The 16,724-nt window shown below is 43.5% G+C and overlaps 1 protein-coding gene across 1 annotated transcript in view; it reads left to right on the top strand.

Annotated features, from left to right (window-relative positions):
* The window catches only part of LOC109370174 (protein tweety homolog 3-like), a gene marked incomplete at its 5' end in the record, with an annotated part of 45,087 nt that extends 35,146 nt beyond the window's left edge, over positions 1 to 9,941 (top strand). The window contains 5 exons of the mRNA XM_019620629.1: positions 5,569 to 5,680; positions 6,415 to 6,635; positions 7,423 to 7,518; positions 9,382 to 9,454; positions 9,798 to 9,941. Of these exons, the coding sequence (XP_019476174.1) occupies positions 5,569 to 5,680; positions 6,415 to 6,635; positions 7,423 to 7,518; positions 9,382 to 9,454; positions 9,798 to 9,926 (631 nt within the window). The remainder of the gene's footprint in view (positions 1 to 5,568; positions 5,681 to 6,414; positions 6,636 to 7,422; positions 7,519 to 9,381; positions 9,455 to 9,797) is intronic.
* Positions 9,942 to 16,724: the final 6,783 nt, after the last annotated feature.

Below are 16,724 nucleotides of genomic sequence, written 5' to 3'. Positions count from 1 at the left end.
AGAACAAGTCATAAAGAAGAAATCTCAACTTCAGTCACCTTTATTTTTAGTGATCTCGAGAGCTTCAACTGCATCCATTCCAATCCACTGAAAGCTCTGTGACTCTAACCCTTTCTTACAGAAGCTCTAAGTGATGCTACTTGTAGTTGTGTTGCTGTTACAGGCACTTGTTAGTTATTGTTATGCAGCATTCGTGTGGAGGACAGCTGCTGCAGTGTGGTAGTTCTGTTTGTTTTTAACTGTAGGCAAGGTTGAAAAGGAGGAATTTTGCATATCTCCCAAAGTGTGTGTGAGACAATTTAGAGTTGGAAGGTCGGCATTTAAATTCTGGTGAGACTGATGCAATTCCCAGTCATGACCGCAAGCTGAGAAACATTTTAGGCTCACTCTAAATCTAACCAATTGGTTTATATCCTTGGTGTACCATTTGTTTTAGCAAGTATTAAATCTATGAGTATCCTAAAAATTAAGATTCTACTGGAATCTGCAGTGATATTGCATGAATACTTGTTTTGGTCCATTTTGTTTTATGAAAGTTCCCCACTGACGTTGGTTTGTTTTGTGATAGCAGGGTGATACCATCCGTGGGAGCTGAAAGTGCTGCTGCTCTCCTGTGGGACTGAGCTCTGTGTTCTGCCCCTCTCCCAGCAGCTGGACATGACAGTGCTCTTGAACTGATGACTTTGGGCTGTCTGCACTCAGTGTCTGTCTGGGAATGCAAAAACAGCTCCCAGCAAGCATGGAATCTATTCTGTGCTAGTGGGAAGTCCCAGTTAAATACCAAGACTTAAATATCAGTCAACTGGATATATCCTATCCTGGCTGTGCATGACACACAGCAGAACGGCCTGACCAGCAGATGCTGTGACGTTCCAGTGAGTGTAATAAGGCTCCCCTGAACACCTGTCCGTGGCAGCAGGCTGATCTGGGAGGCAGCTTGTATGGCTGTTTGCAAGTGAACAAAGGTAGCTTGGATGCTCAAACAGCCAGAGGATCCAGACAGGCTGGTCTGGTCTGTTCAAGTTCCTTGAAGTGGACTGTTGGCTTCCTAGCTGAAAACTAGTTAACTCTACTTGAGCCCAGCCATGCCTAATACATGCTTATCTAAGTTGTGGGTGATCCCTGAGGGCTGTTTGTGAATCCTTCTGAGCACTGTATCACTGTGCATCACCATTTTCTAATGACTCTGTATTTCCTGCTGAGCAAAGGGAGGAATGCTGAGCCAGCAGGAAGGCAGAACTGGTTAACTGGAGTTCTCCAGCAAACTGTCTCCCTAGTGAGTCTTCCCAATTGCTTGAACCACAAAGCTGCAGGAAGGACTTGCCTTGATTATTCCTTGAGAACTGAGTTCATTTCTAGTCCTTGGTAATTTCCATCAGCTTCTGTGTATGGGGAGTTGTCATCTCATATAAATCATCTTATCCTCAAGTACCTGTAGGTCACAGTAATGCTCCCAGAAGGAAGCTCTGCTCTGAAGGCAGGTAGGAAGGTTCCTGGAGAGAATACCTAAAAGAAATGGGTACAAATAGGTGGTGAAATCTTGCTTTCTCAAGTGCCAGTAATAGCACTTTCCCTTGGTGCTAAAGTGCAAGGTGGTAATTAGACAGACAAATTAACATTCCTCCTGAGAACATGAAGTCTAAAAAGGGCTCTCCTTATGAAGTTCCTGTAATTAAAGCTGACTTGGTGTAGTTAGATTATTCATTTCTAAAGATGTGATGTGAATGGCTAGTGCTCATCTTTTCAGACTGGTGATTGAACATCCACAGGGGTTTTCACTGTGTGTAGCGTGTGTTACGGCTGGAAGATCTCTACAGCAGCAGGCATGAATATGTTCTCCATGTCGGATTAATGCTCTGCTGTTCATATATACCTTGTGTAATCCATAAAACATTTTTTTTTGTGGGTGACATTGCAAATTAATTTGGAATTGCAGTTGATTTCTTTTTCTTGTCTCTTTATCATGGCATGTCCTAAGCTCACACAACTCTTGCATGCAAATAATAGGAAGGCTGTGTCCTCGGGGAAATTCTGCTGTGAGCTTTTCAGGAAAAGAGAGGGAAATGTGTATTTTTCTCTGCAGACTTGAATTTCTTGGGCCTTGCTGTAAAGCAATACTGAAGTGTACGTGTGCAACATGCAGTAATTGAAATCATACTGTTGTCTCTGTATGAATTTGTAAAAGTCACAGCCTGCTGCTGTTCTGTCTCTCATCACTTAACCCTTTAAAGAACTGTTACGGTACATAGGCAATGGGAATGAGAGTGTTAATCTCAGAAATGCACATTTTAGGAAACCTGTACACATTAATATGAGAAAAACTTAGTGAAATGAGCAAGCCAAGCAGCAGGAGCTATTTATTAAATGACCCGTAAAAGCTTGGGGGATGGATTTTCAGATTCTTATTTAGAAGACACTATTGAGAAGGAAGGCAGAGAGAGGAAGGGGTGGTGGAAGGAGCAGGGGACTGACACAAGTCTGGGAGGAAGGACTGGGGGTGGGATGGTGAAGAATAGGGAGGTGATGTGTAAGTGTGTGTTGGGGAGATGAGCGCACAGAAACAAGAATAGCAGAAGCAGAGCTGACTTTCTTATACAAGTGTTGAAAATGTGTTGGAGTCGTATCTTCTGGAGGGTGCTAGGGTGGAAAAAAAAGCTTTGTCATTCAGGATTGCTGGTCCTGTATCCATGCTGCATGACAGAAATGCAGGCATTGGGCGATGATTTTGTCATGTGAATGGTATCTGCTATAGCTGAGGCTGCAGAACCTTCCAGGGTTTGTGTATGGAAACATGTGATCTGTCTTGGCCTCAAGGGCTTATGCTGTTGGGTCACAATAAGTATATCTGGTTTTACTTTAAAAGACTGAGCTCCGATGAAAGAGAGATGAAAGAGAGCCCCTGTTTCTTCTTAATCAAATAAAAATATAGTTAAAAACGAGTGCAAATCCTTAAATCTGCTTTAAACAATAGCAGCTTTTACGTGTGTGTGTGTGTGTGTGTGTGTGTAGGCAGGGATCTGAAACAACTGTTGGATGTAGGTGAGGCCAAATGCTTACAGAAAGCTAAATATCAGCAGTTCCCCCATTGCCTGGCTTTTCCTAGCACAGTGTGAGGGCAGAGCTGGCTTTTGCTGGGAAGTAATGTGGTAATTAATCCTGCATGTAGACTCTAGTGAATGTATGGCATGCGTGTCCAGGGGAATTTGTTATTTGAATTAAATGCCTTTTATCCACAATTCCTGTTGCTGCAGCGTTGTCTTATAGGAGTCATGCCCGTGACTAGTTGGCTGTAGGCAGCTGAAGATGGTAATGCAAGGCTGGGCAGAAAGCCTGTGAGGATGGCTGCTGGGCAGCGCTGCCTCCGCTTTGGCAGAGTCTCAAGTCAGTTCCTGTGATGGGTAGCACTGCACGCCTAGCACACCTGAGTACACTGGCTGAGGTACCTACCTGTATCGTGGTGTTATGGACAAAATGACTGCAGCGTGCTGCTTCTGAGCCTCTTCCACCAAAGTGTGCTGGAATACCGAGAGCCGAGCAGCGGGGTTCAGCCTGTGCTGAAAGAATAGCATTCTAGTAACTGGAACGGGATGAATAAAATCGCTTACAATTTAAAGGGTCTGAATCTGCATATTCAGTGTCAGGAATGTCCCGGGTTTTGTTTGGTTGTAAAAGCAGCTGCTAAAGTTTTCTGCTGCTCTGGACAGCAGAATAGTTTGTCTGAATTTCTTGGCTCTGATACAAGACTAGGAAATGCAAGCTAGAAGTTTGTAATCGCAGTGATGAGATGCTGAGTTCCCTTATCCTAAACATAATTTAGATTCTGAGATATGTCTATTTTTCAGCGGTGGGGGAGTGTTGGTTTCTTTTTTTTTGTTGTTTTTGTTTTCTTAATCCCCATCACCTGCAATATGAAGCTGCCACCAGGGAGCAAGGCAGAAGACTTTTCTCTTTCATTATTGGCATCATTGGCGTTATGAAAATATTTGAAGAAAGGTGTTTATGAAGAAAGAGTCCATTCTTGTATTAACACCAAATATTAAGAGGGGGACAAGGATGGGCAGGAAGGCTGGGTGCTGTGCTCCTGCAGGAGAGGAGTGACAGCTGAAGCAGTGGTTTGGACTGCAGGCTGTTGTATGTGCCAGAGCAAAGCTAGGCAAGTGACTGTTAGCTAGGCAAAGCCCACCCTGGCCTGTGTGGGTTCATTTCCCATCTGGGTGGTGGTGGTGCTGGTGACCCTTCCTGTTAAAACAAAGGCACTACGCTTACCCTGAAAGCTGTTGTCTCACTTGCTTCCTTCCTCTTTTATGTCTCCTTCAAACCACCTCTGTAAGTGCTGTGCTATAACACAAGGTTATTGTGAAGAAACTGTTTAATCCAGGAAATCTTTAGTTTATACAAAAAAAACCAACAACAACAAAAAAACACAACACAAAACCTGTCCTCCATCCTCAGCACCACCGTCTTCCTTTCTTGTAGCCCAATCTTAGTGTCTTGAGAACATCCTAGAAAAGAGTCTGAATAATCTGAAGCCAAATGTGAGATGAGAACAGGAAATTGGTGTCTTGATTGACTTTCCCCTGAGTTTAGTTATATGATCCCTTCACAACTTCTTTTTTCCTCTGTTATTAAGGGAAAAAAAGGGCTTGGGGAATGGTGAGTTCCTGCAGTGATGCCTTAATAAAAAGGTATTGCTGACTTGCCTGGTTGTAACTCATCCACAGGATCTTCTTCCTATAAGTGAGGTTTAAGCTAATATGGTTTACTTCATAATTAGGGTGGACTAATGTGTGTGGACAGGTACAGCAAATCAGCTGATAGGTGGTAATTTGCTAAACAGCTGGAGTTGAATTGTCCACGAGCTTGAAATTCACTTGCTTAAAAATAAATAAGCTTTTTGGCCCAGTAAGTTATTAAGCTTAGCTTCCCAATTATCTAAATCAATACAACACAAATGCTTCTGATGGGAAGATAAATTAAGAAATAAGTCTGAACATCTACTATCAGACTGCGGAAAAGACATGGAAAATGGATCTAGAAGATCCACCATTGTGGACAAGCAGTCACTGCAAGATCTATATATTCTTTTCTTAAAAATATAATGAAACAATCTGTATTTCATGTCCAGAGAAGGCTTGGGTTTGGTGGCATAGCGATGGTAGCACCCATTTCTCTTGCAGGAGCCATTGAGAGCAGCTTGACTGGCTGGATTTCTACTTGCCCATGTCTAGGGCTGAGCTCTGTAATGGTTCTTTAACAGATTTCCATTGTTGACCATAAATGAAATATACATACTGAGAAGGGATGGTTTGTCATGTGTGCTGTATGGGCAGTTATTGGCTGCATGGGAAGTGCACACAGATATTTATAGGGGATTTTTTGTGTGGTCACTGGGGAGCGTGACTACCTGCATCTCTGCTCTTTGTGGAGGCATGCAGCATCCCCTTCTCTCAAAGTCTCCGATGTGACTATGAAAGAACTGATGTGACTTACCTAGTAGAGGTAAGCAGTGTGTTATATTGCTGCCCTTTGGCTTGAACTGTACCCCGTCTTGCATTTTTTCCTCTGCAGTGCTGGAATTGCTGTTGGCTTCTATGGGAATGGAGAGACAAGTGATGGCATCCACAGGCTGACGTACTCCCTACGCCATGCAAACCGCACTGTGGCAGGTGTCCAAGACCGGGTGAGCACGAAAGCAAACGGGTAGTGTGGGAATGGGCAGCCTCAGCACTTCTCTTGAATCTGGCTGTGCGTGTATCTCTGCCTTTTTTTGCTAGCTTCTGAGCTTAGAGATGTGCTAAAATTTCCATTAATGGAGCGATGCTTTCTTCAGCTCTTCTAAAAATATCAAAGCAAACACAGCTCGTTAAATGAAGTCTTCTCTTTGCGATTGTGCCTGTTTTAAAAACAGCTTCTGATCAGCTCTATTCCATGGACGTGGAGACAGGCCAAGGCAGACAAGTCTGTTAGCAAAAAGGATCACTTTAGCACAATTGGTTGTTCCCGTGTTACATCAAACTTCATTAGCTCTTTCTGCAACCCTGATGGCGACTAACCTCTTAATCTCATGGCACAGTAACCTTCAACAGATGTCCTTCTGCTAGACTTGATTGCAGTCATTTTTAACCTATTTTAGGAGTAAGGTGAATGTCTCGTTTGGGGAAAAAAATTGCATTCCCAGCTTTACTGGCTGTGTTCTGGGTTTTGCAGTTCTGCTGTTTATCTTGATGTGGAAAATAGCATTTAAACTACATTAAAACAAAGGTATAGAACTGTTTGCTTATGGGTGAGGTTTGAAGGGTGAGCAGTCTGAGCCTCTTCAGACAGAATAACTGGAATCTGTCCACAATTTGCTAATAAGGATGAATTCTCTTTTACTTCCTTGACTTCTCATCCTTTTCCTTTGCCATATTATAGGTACTAGATACCACAGTGGCCCTGAACCAAACAGCAGAGCCAAACTTGCTTATCCTGGAGGAGATGTTTGCAAAGCAGACAGACCACTTGCATGTTATCCAGAAACTGCAAAGTCTCTTGGATGATCTGGTCAGGCAAGCAACTGAGATCCCCTTCTGGAAGAATGAAGAGCTGTCTCTGGAGGAGCTGGCAATTCAGATTGACCTCTATGACTGGTACAGGTGTGCAGCACCCTGTTAGTATAGTGATTGTGGTATTTGTTTTGCAACAATGATGTGTTGTGTCTGTTCTGTGGGGCTGAGCCAAAGGTTGTATGTTACTGTAGGTGCTCTTGGCTCACTCAGCCGACTTCATTATACAGCAAAACTGCATTCAGTTTAAATCAAAATGCATGACAGCAACTTTTTTCTTAAGAGTGTTGATTACTAGCTGAAAGGAAACATATTTTCAATGTAAAAGATTGGTTGCTTGTGCCCTAATACTAGGGAGAGAAGTTGTATGGCACATTAACTTGAATAAAGTAGGAATGTAAACTTGTTCCACGTGTTAACATCACACGCTATCATTTCTTTTTATTGAAGTTATTGAATAAAAGATAACACCAACTGTATTTCACAAAAGGAAACCTTTGTCCACACATTTGAATCAACTGAAGCGTTTCTAACAAACATGTAGTAAGTTCAGGAAGCTGCAGTGCTCCTTCTTTACCTGATGGTGTCCAGCAGCATCAGTACAAAGCAGTGGCTTTTGTACTAGAATAAGGTTAGTGGTCTCACTTCTCAATAACTGTGTATGCTAATCATGTTGTTTAAATGCATTTGCCTCCCTGGACTCTTGGCACAGCTAATAGCCAGTGACTTCTGAAAATTAATAATTAGCAGCGGCTGTTCAAAGAAAACAAGGGCTGAGTTTTTCTTTTTGTTTTTCCCCACGAGAAATTCAGACTACTTGAACTGTCCCTTTCATACATCAGTTTTTCTTTGCTGACTGAGTTTTCATTTGCTGCAGGTGGCTCGGATACCTGGGCCTGCTCCTGTTCCATGTTCTGATATGTTTGTTGGTGCTCTTTGGGCTCATCAGAAACTCCAGAGCCATTCTTATGGGGTAAGTCCTGACCCAGGTACAGCATGTAAGGAATGCAAGTGCCTGCTAGTTTAAACCTCTAGTCTGTTGTCAATTGATTTCAAGGACTTCTGAGGCCGAACAGTTTAAATCTGCCTCTTAATGCAGAGTGCCTTTGTAGAGCATTGCTCTGTGGTTTGGAATAGGGCTACATGTGAGAGATGTTCACTGGAAGGAGCTGCACAGCTCTATGATACTGTTCTGCCTGCTTTCACATCAAAAGCAACCAATTCATCTGGACAGTGTGCCTTCTGCTGGGCAGCACCGGTAGCCTCTGTTTGCTTGGGAGTCAGCTGGGAGATAGTAATGTGAGCATCCTCCGTTAGATTTACAGGCTGTGGAAGTCTTTAATTCTCTGTAGTGGTGAAGGCGTTTGCTAATGGATGATAAGCACTGTGTGGGTTTACCCAACCTAGTAGCATGCCTTTTGTGTCACAATCTGATCCTCTTTACCTTTGGTTGTCACACCTGAAGAGACTTTACAGAGAACACGCAATGGTTTGTACAGTTATAAGAAGTCTTGTTGCTATGTTACTGCAATATTAATGTGTATCTGTCTCTACAAAGCACTGCAAATGCTGCCACGCTCAAGCCCCATTACAAGAAAAAAGTGATTCTCTCCCCGTCTTGCAGCTTGGTTTAGTTTGGCACATTTGGCAAATATACCAGTGTCATAAACACAATGACAGTTTGACAGCTGACATAGCCAAGAGTTTGTCCTGGTGCGTGATGGTACCATTAATAATTGAAATGCATATTCAGATTTATTATTTGCCAGATGACTTCATACCTGGCAGGTTATGCAGACAAAGGTCCAAGTGTATGCACAGATGGTAAACCCAGAGTTTAAATTAGAAACTCATTCCCTCTTGCCAGAAGTTCGTATTAAGGCATTTCCCCAAGGGAGCACATGGCATAGAGAAGCAAGTGTGTCAGAGCCAAGCAAGATGGTGAAATGCCAGTTTTAGATCTTTTAGCCAAGCAGTCAGCTACTGACCCAGTCATCTTCATTTAAAGGAAAATAAAAACTGTGTCACATTGAACAGGTAACTGTGCTTAGCTGAAGGCAGCAAGCAGTGCTGTCCTTATGTAGTAGGCCACTTTATTCTGGAGTGCTGCACAGGATCTGCTGAGGCTCTGTGGTTGTTGCAAGGTGAATCCCCATTCTGTGCCTGGCTCTCCCCCTGGGCTGTGTGGGGTACTTGGGTGGTGTTCAGGTGCTCACAGCTTGACACCAAAGTCAGGTGTTCCAACACAGGCCAAGTATTCCCTCCATTATCTATAAACAATACAGTGCTTACACAGCCTTGTTCTAGAAACAGAAGGAATTCGCTCAGTTCTCAGTCACTGCATTTTCATGGGTTGTTTGTTAGTTTGCTTTGATGCGTTGTGTGCTTTTGGTGTTCCCTTTTCTCTTTTTATATAGATATATGGGACTGTTGTTCTCTGAATATCTTTCACGTGTAGGAAGTCATGTCCACAGTGAGAACAGCCCAAGCGACGGGAATGTAGTTATTTATCTGCCAATCTGCCATCCCCTGGACTGCCTCTGTGCCTTTGACTTCCTTGCTTGGAGCTGACCAAAGACTTTTCTTCTAGCTTAGTCTTCCTCCTGCTGAGGCCCCAGGGCCAAGAAGCATGGGAGCCAAAAACTGGACATTAACTTCTCTGGTTGCTGCTGTCTGCAGCACATAAAATAGGATGGTTTATCTGAAGATGCAGCTACTGTTAATTTCTTGAGTTTGGTTATTACTTTGGATTGCAGATAATGCATCTTGTGAAAGAATCTGGTTAGCTTGAAATGAGAGTTTCTACATCTGCCATCTGTCTGTCTGTCTCCTCCAGGGTGTGCTTGCTTGGGGTGTTTGCCCTGATTGTCAGCTGGGGGTCCTTGGGTCTGGAGCTGGCTGTTGCTGTGGTAAGTGGCTCTGGTTCAATTCCCATTCACCTTTTGCTGCAGGTTTATCAGCCACAAGATTAAGCAGCTATTAGTACATGTTACGAACTGTTTTATTGTGTGTCTTGTTCTAGGTAGCTGTCCTAGTAACTTGATCTATGAGAATTACAGAGCCTCTCAGTAGTGGGGTGCAGTGTCTTGTACTCCAGCACTGCTGAGGCTGTATTAGTGGGAATGACAGGGAGACTTCAGCATCTGAAACCTCCCTGCAGTGGAATATTCCCTGATGTTAACCTGGCTCAACTGCTAGTTTATATTGGTGTTCTTTGATGTTCCTTTTCCCTTTTGTCCTGCCTCTATCTAGGGCTCCAGTGACTTCTGTATTAACCCGGATGCTTACATCTCCAAAGTGGTTGAAGAGAACGCAGTGCTTAGTGCTGGTAAGTCTTGGGATTGGCTTTGGCACAGCTACTGTGGCTCAGCTGTCACGTAGGAGTGTGGCAATGGCTGAGAACCTGTGGCTGTACCCAGCTCCCAACAGCTTGCTGTGGGAAAAACAGATGTGTGTGGAGCTTTGGAAAACCCGCCTTCTTTCAAAAAATGCTTTTATACACCAGTCAGAAGTGCATGCATACATCCTTTTATCATCATTATTAATAATAATATTAATAGTAATTTTTCTGTCAGAAGAGCTTTTGGATTCTTTCTTTCTGGCCCTCGGGCAAAAATAACTGATAAGATGGATCAGCAGAAGTCCCTGGATTATTTAAATTGAATGCCCTGGGTTTTTTTTCTTCTCTTCTAAGCTATGGAACTGTGGCAATATCAGTTCGTAGTTTGAGTTCTCATTTCTTTTAGGTTTCCTTTTGTCTGTATCCCAGCATCTAATATATTTGTTTTCTATGTTTGTTATTAACAAATACATGTATCAATTTTTCTCTTAATGGTGTTTATAAATAGGAGTCTTTTGAAAGCTAATTTAAAGAGTAAATGAACAGAAACAGAAGGAAAGAAATATGAATTTCCCTTTCCATTGTAAATGCAGCATTTGGATTGCTTTGTTTACCCTGTTCCACTTAAAGCCAAATGCCTGCATCACAGCAGCATTCAACCGAAGCACTGATGGATGGATTCTGTATTTGTCACTCCTAATTTAGGCTGAAGTGGCTGGTGAGATGAGGGGTGCTTCCAATCTGGGCCTTGGGGGCAAAAGTGATATTCAGAATTGTGGCTTAACACAAACGTGGTTGAGTGCTCACCAGCAGAGATAGATACTAAAAAGAAGTACTTTTCAGGACTGAGTTTGCTTCTTGGCTAACAAAGTTACCTTTTCTCCTACCCTGTTTTCTCCCTGATAAACCCTGTATGTATTTCTGATGATAAAACACAAATAAGATGTGACACTGATTTGTGTCACATGTAAGCCACGTTCTTTACTGGTTCTCATTTGCTGGAACCTGAACATCTTTGCCTTCCGTACTCAAAGTGTTACTGCCACGCAGTTGGCCAAGTGCTGTGTAACTGATAGGGAATCAGGTATGTAGCTATGGCTTAGGATGCAGGGACTCGAAGCCATAAGAAATATTGATGTCTGGAGGCAAAATGTATTATGAAAGAATACATACATACATACAGGTTGGTAGTATCACTCGGCAGATGATTCTTAGAGTGCTTTATTTATTGATTCATTGGAAGGGAGAGGTAAGAGCCTGGCAGCTCACTACAGAAGGGTCTTTGTAACAAAGAAATTAAGAGAAGAGAGTGAAACGTTTAATGCGTTGTGCTAAGTGAAAATCCTTCCTTTGTTACAGGAGTGGCTTCAGGTAGCAGCAAGTCTCCTTTTTGGTCTAGAAGGGAAACAGGCCATGGAGGCCAAAGGGAAATACCAGACACTGGTGGCAGTCATGCTGTATTAACTCGATAATCCAAATCAGTGTGTAGTAACAACTTGATTGACCCTAAGAATCTGAAGGAACACCCCTCCTTGCTCCTTTTCCATTTCTTTTGCCTTTATTGGCTTGGCTCTGGCAGTTTTTCGCTCATCAGTATCATTCCCATGGGGTGGCTGTGGGTCTGGCATTCCCATCCCTCCTCCTGCTTCTCCCAGCAGGGTCAGTCATCTCCCAGAGTGAAATAAGGATCTGTTCCTGCAGCACCATCAGCTATAGCAGATGCTAAGGCTCCATAAATAACAGCAAATGGGGCTGAGCAAGATGCTGAGGAGGAGGAAGAGCAGGTGCTGTCATTGGCCTGAGCTGGAAGGGTGGCTTCTTCGAGGGCTGCCAGCACATCAGCTCACTGCTGCTAGGAACCATTCAGCATTCACAAGCACCTTTCCTTATTTTTTCGGAAGGAAACGGGTCCTTCTTCTGAGCCTGCCATAGCACTGGGCAGCTGGTGAGGAGGTGATCACATATTCTGCCTTCCCATGTGAATTTTCACTGTTCTTATGATCAGGAAGCTATGGAAATAACTCTTGGTACCCCATGTCGTGGAACATCCTGTGCACCTGAGCAGGAAGAAAGGCCACAATGCAAGGACTGTTGTGTGGAACTGTTTAGAGACACTCTGACTTCAACAGTGGCTCTTCTAATAGCATTAAAAGATGCCAGCACTTACTTTAAGCTTCTAATACACTTGGCTGTAGACTGTGGCAACTGCTTTGTGATCAGTTGAGCTCTGTCTACAGGAGGGACAAGCTCAAGGATGCAGGATCAGCAGCTGAGAGCCAGAAGCAGCCCTGTCCTCCTAGGGGAAGCTGCCCTGCTGGGAGGATCCCAGTTCCAGTGCTCAGACTTGTCACACACTCTCATTTGCTGCAGTATGGATGGATGAGGCAGAAACGTTTGGGCTGTTCAACAGTTTCACCAGAGTGCAACCTATTGTGAATTTTTCAGTTCAGAAAACAGATTGCTTGAAAAAAAAAAGCGTGAGTTGAAGGAGAGACTCAAATAGTTCATGGAAGAAGAATCTGTTGAGAGTTACTGTATAGGCAGAAACCACATTTAGCTTGGGAATCACATAGCTGAAATGGTGCTGGTATAAGATACTGGGTTGGGTGCTGTCATCTGCTTTTAAGGACACTTAAGAACCAGCAAGTAACTTTAAATATGAACCAGCCACTAGCTTTATGGTGCTGGGTCAATGTTTCCATTTAATAAATTTGTTAGTTGTTGATTTTAGACATGTTGTCTTATAATATTCCCAGTCTTATACTGTGGCATTCAAACTAGAGATGAAAACGATCCAGGTTTCTGTATTTACAATGCTTTTTTGCTGTTGGTTGTATTTTTTTTCCCATAAAAAAGCAGCATTGGATACTGGGCAACTAGTATGTTAACATTTGTTTGTATATTAATTACTATTTGCAAATCTAGATAGAATTAATGGAGCTGAGCATAATCTGATTAAGTGCATCATTATTGTTGTCATGTTTTTTAGCTGGTGAGGAGATGTCCTTCTTTCGTAGAGAAAATGCGCTGCATTAAAAAAAAAAAAAGCCTCAACACAGGTTTCCTAAGGAGAGGTTTAAATCACTTTGCAGAAGAGGATGGATGATGTATGTGCCTAACATGCCCAGTGTTCATTAATTGAGATAAGGCATATGGAGTTGAACAGTGGCTGTATAATCAGCTCCTGCTGCTAGCAAAAAGACTTGGTGCAGCCAAGATGTTTATTTTCAAAGCAGGAGGCCATCTTCTAGCCTCGTCGTTTTTTCATTGATATTATGTTATTATTAGATGACTTATTGAATAAAATTAAATAAGAAGGCAGTCTGTCTAAACAACAGGAAGAGCTTTCTCCAGATTCTCTTACTGGAAATCTGCACTGTGAAGAGATGCTTCCGCTGAAAGAGCTGCAAACCTCCAGGGATGGATAATGGAGTTCTTTCAGCTCCAGCCCAGTTTATCAAACTGGATGCTGCAACTTGGCTGCTCAGATAAAAACAGCAAGCACTCTTAACCACCGTAGACTCCTAATTGGCCTTTTGCTCTTTACGCTCATCTTAGAAGCCCAGAGCTGAACAAACCAGGGAACTGACACCACCACCACCTTTTCCCATCTAAGGTTGGGAGAGAGCCCCATGTGGGGGATGTGGTGGCTGTGCTGTTACTGCTTGGGCTGTGTGGGCACAGCAGAAAAGAGCTTGTCCAAAGAAACACTCTCGAGATTCATTCTGAGCTGATATTGGTGGTTAAAAGCTGTGTTTTCCTACGTCGTTTCGTTGGGTTCCTGAAGAGCAGAAAGCTTTGTGTGGAGGGCACTTGGGATGGCTATGAGCTCTTTCATGAAAACTCATGATGACATCAGTCTGCTCTCACAGTACCAGCAGATATATCTAAGAGAATCATAACTGTTATGCAGATACATCCCTTTGCCTTAGGGAGAAGACAAACCTAGCAGGCAAGAAAATCGAGTCAGAAGAATCTCCTTCCTCTTAGACATCTCAGGCAATATAGTTCAGCTGTCTCTGCTGGTTGAACATACAGAGGCACTCTCACTGGGTGTATATATAAAATTCAGGCTGCACAGAGAACGCTCAAATAGAGCTGAAGAATGGTGGGAAAAACTGTTCAAGGTTTAGGCTTTGTTTTGTAAGCTAAGATGTATTTTTTCTCCTGGTTGCTCTTTACCCTACAGACCTCCTTGCTGCCTTTTGGCAGGTGCAAAATGCCATTTTCACATTTCTGCTGAGCTTTGAAATGAAGAGTAAGTCTCCATGGTTGCAGAAGCAACGAGTAGATTCCAGCAGATGAAGCATCTTTAGTAGGCAGTTCTACTTTCCTTTCGAGGAAAAACAGATTCGGTGGAGATGAAGCATTTTAGATAGTTCCCTTCCTTGCCTTTTGCTCCCACAATGCCTGTGCACTGTGAGAGTGGGTCAGGAGGACTTCTAGCAGCAGGCTATGCGCTTGCATCAAGGCAGTTTCAGTGCCTGTTGTAGATTTAAAGCAGTTTTAAAGCTGTTCATCTATCAGCACGCTGTGTTCAGTGCAGGGGAAAGCTGCTCCTGCTGGCTGTGCCGTTTTGGAAAGCACATTTCTGTACAGAATGCCACACTAGTCTGCTGCAGTACCGGCGTTACTGCAGTGTAGCAGTGTTGATTTTTGTCTTCCAGAGTAAAGGATGCACTTATTTCACTGTTCTGCTTTACTTCGCTCGTAGCCAGCAGGCCTTGAGCCTGGGCTCGCAAATTGCAAACTGTGATTATACTGGGAAACTGTCATCAGTGATCTGCACTCTCAGGGCAATCCAGAAGGCCCTAAAGAAACCTTTCTGGAGCCATGTATAACAGTAGGTCATGCAACTTAATGCACTTGTACAGATGATGTGGAACTGATACCACTGTGGGAGCCTATGTGCAATTTCTGGTAGTCTGTTGGTGTAAAATAAAGAAGTGCCAACATCAGAGCTGTGTGCGACACTGCGGGGTGCTGTTGCTGTGCTTTTCTCAAAGCACAGGGGCACTTTAATCATTTCTCCACCACCACTGGGGGGGTGACTGAGCATCAGAGGAGCAATCCTTTCCTTGGTGCAATGCTTTAACGCAGCACTTTGTGTGGTCCTTGCAAAGCAAAGCCCACATAGCAGTTCTCACTGCCCTCCAATCTGCTCATCTTCTGCTAATTGCTTTTTAGAGGAGGCCAAAATCATCCCAAAGAAAGAGCTGGTGGGGGGGGGGGAGGTGGAGCAGCTGGCAGAGCTGCCCCAAAGTCTGCTAATGAATTATAAATAACAGCTGTCAGGTTGCTTCACAGCACATGGGAGCTGGCAGCCTGCGCTGCACCACTCGGTTCCCAGCGCCTCGGTTTGCCAAAAGGTGCATTCAATATTTATGGGGAGTGCTGCAGAGCCAGGATGCTCTCAGGTCTATTCCCTTTGCAGCTCTGCTCGCTCGTGGTGGTGCGTTTTGCTGATTTCTGAGCTGGGAGTGCTTGGAGTACTTTTCCAACCTGGAATACCTGTTACTGAGAGCCACGGTTAGAAGATTAAAGGGAATGGGAGAGAAGGTGTTGGGAGAGGAGAAAAGATGGTATGTGTGTTTTCAAGCTGCTGTTGTCTTCGCTGAGCAAACTTCACCATTGGTTTTGCTAAGCTGATGTGCTCTCATTCATCTGAAGAGGAACTGTAAATGTTTGAGCGTTAATCTCAAGGTACTGGGCTGGTAACTCTGTTACAATGCTCATTCCCTCTACAGCACACAATTGAGAATCATAGAATGGTGGGGAGAAGCCTGAGGTTCATAATCTGTGTGTGCTGACTCTGTCCAGGCAGTTGGTGGTGTATTATGGAGGGCACTTGAGGGCACCAGGCTGGTGAATGAGGAGAAATGAAGCTGTGTCTTCAAGCCTGGAAATAGGTGATGCCTTAGGAAGTGCATTTTAACTCTGCTCGTCTGTACTCATGTGTAGAAGTACATATTCAGTACTCTGAACATTGCTCTGCAACGTCTGATAGAACAACTCAGTGTTAAGGATTGCACCTTCTTGCTGGTATCCCAGTAACAGCTTTCTTTCCTGGCCCAGTCTGCACTACTGATTTAATACAGAATATACCTTTCCAGCACAGAAAGCTGCAAAAGAAATTATGTGCATCTAAGTAGTCTGACACCTCCTAATTAAAATCTAATTGCATGCCAGTGACATCCACCAGAAAACAGACTGCTGTTTACTCGTTCATCCCCAGTGCATGTCAGAAAGATGAGAACTCTTTTTATATCCATTTCTTTCCTAGCACCTTCCAAGATGTTTCTTGCTTTCGAAAGCAAGATATTGAAGTGACACGTTACTGCAGGTTGTTTTCTTCAATTAGGAGGGCTTTCGTACGTCCTCTGCAGAACTCTAAAACCAGTGTCCCCTTTGAGCCCCCAGTCTGGAAGACTTTTTTAGCACATGAACTTGTGTATTTAGGAAGCATTATGTTTCAGCATAGCGTGGTAGCATGGAGATGTGTGTTTGCACCTCCCAAGGGTGTGCTTTCACAGGTACTTTAGTTAGCAGCCTGTATTTATATCGCCTTTGGCACCTCTCCTGTGCCAGTGTTTCTGTGGCTGGGTAGGGATCTCGTTGGTGAATGAAACTGGCTGGAAGTTACGCCTTTACTGTATATCCCAGGCAGCAGTGCCTACCTCTGGTTGTTTTCAGTGACCATAGAATGGTATTCTGATGCTCAAAAGCTGCAGAAATTAAACATTCAGTTGGACCTCACTTAGACTGAGATCTGGTTATGCTGTGAGTAAAACTGACTTCTGAACAAAACTCATATTGATGGTTCCCCTGATATATATATA

This window comes from Meleagris gallopavo, chromosome 16 (genome assembly GCF_000146605.3).
Source record: "Meleagris gallopavo isolate NT-WF06-2002-E0010 breed Aviagen turkey brand Nicholas breeding stock chromosome 16, Turkey_5.1, whole genome shotgun sequence".
Taxonomy (NCBI): domain Eukaryota; kingdom Metazoa; phylum Chordata; class Aves; order Galliformes; family Phasianidae; genus Meleagris; species Meleagris gallopavo.
The sequence above is the reverse complement of the archived record's forward strand: the minus strand, read 5'-3'. Positions and strand labels throughout refer to the sequence as shown.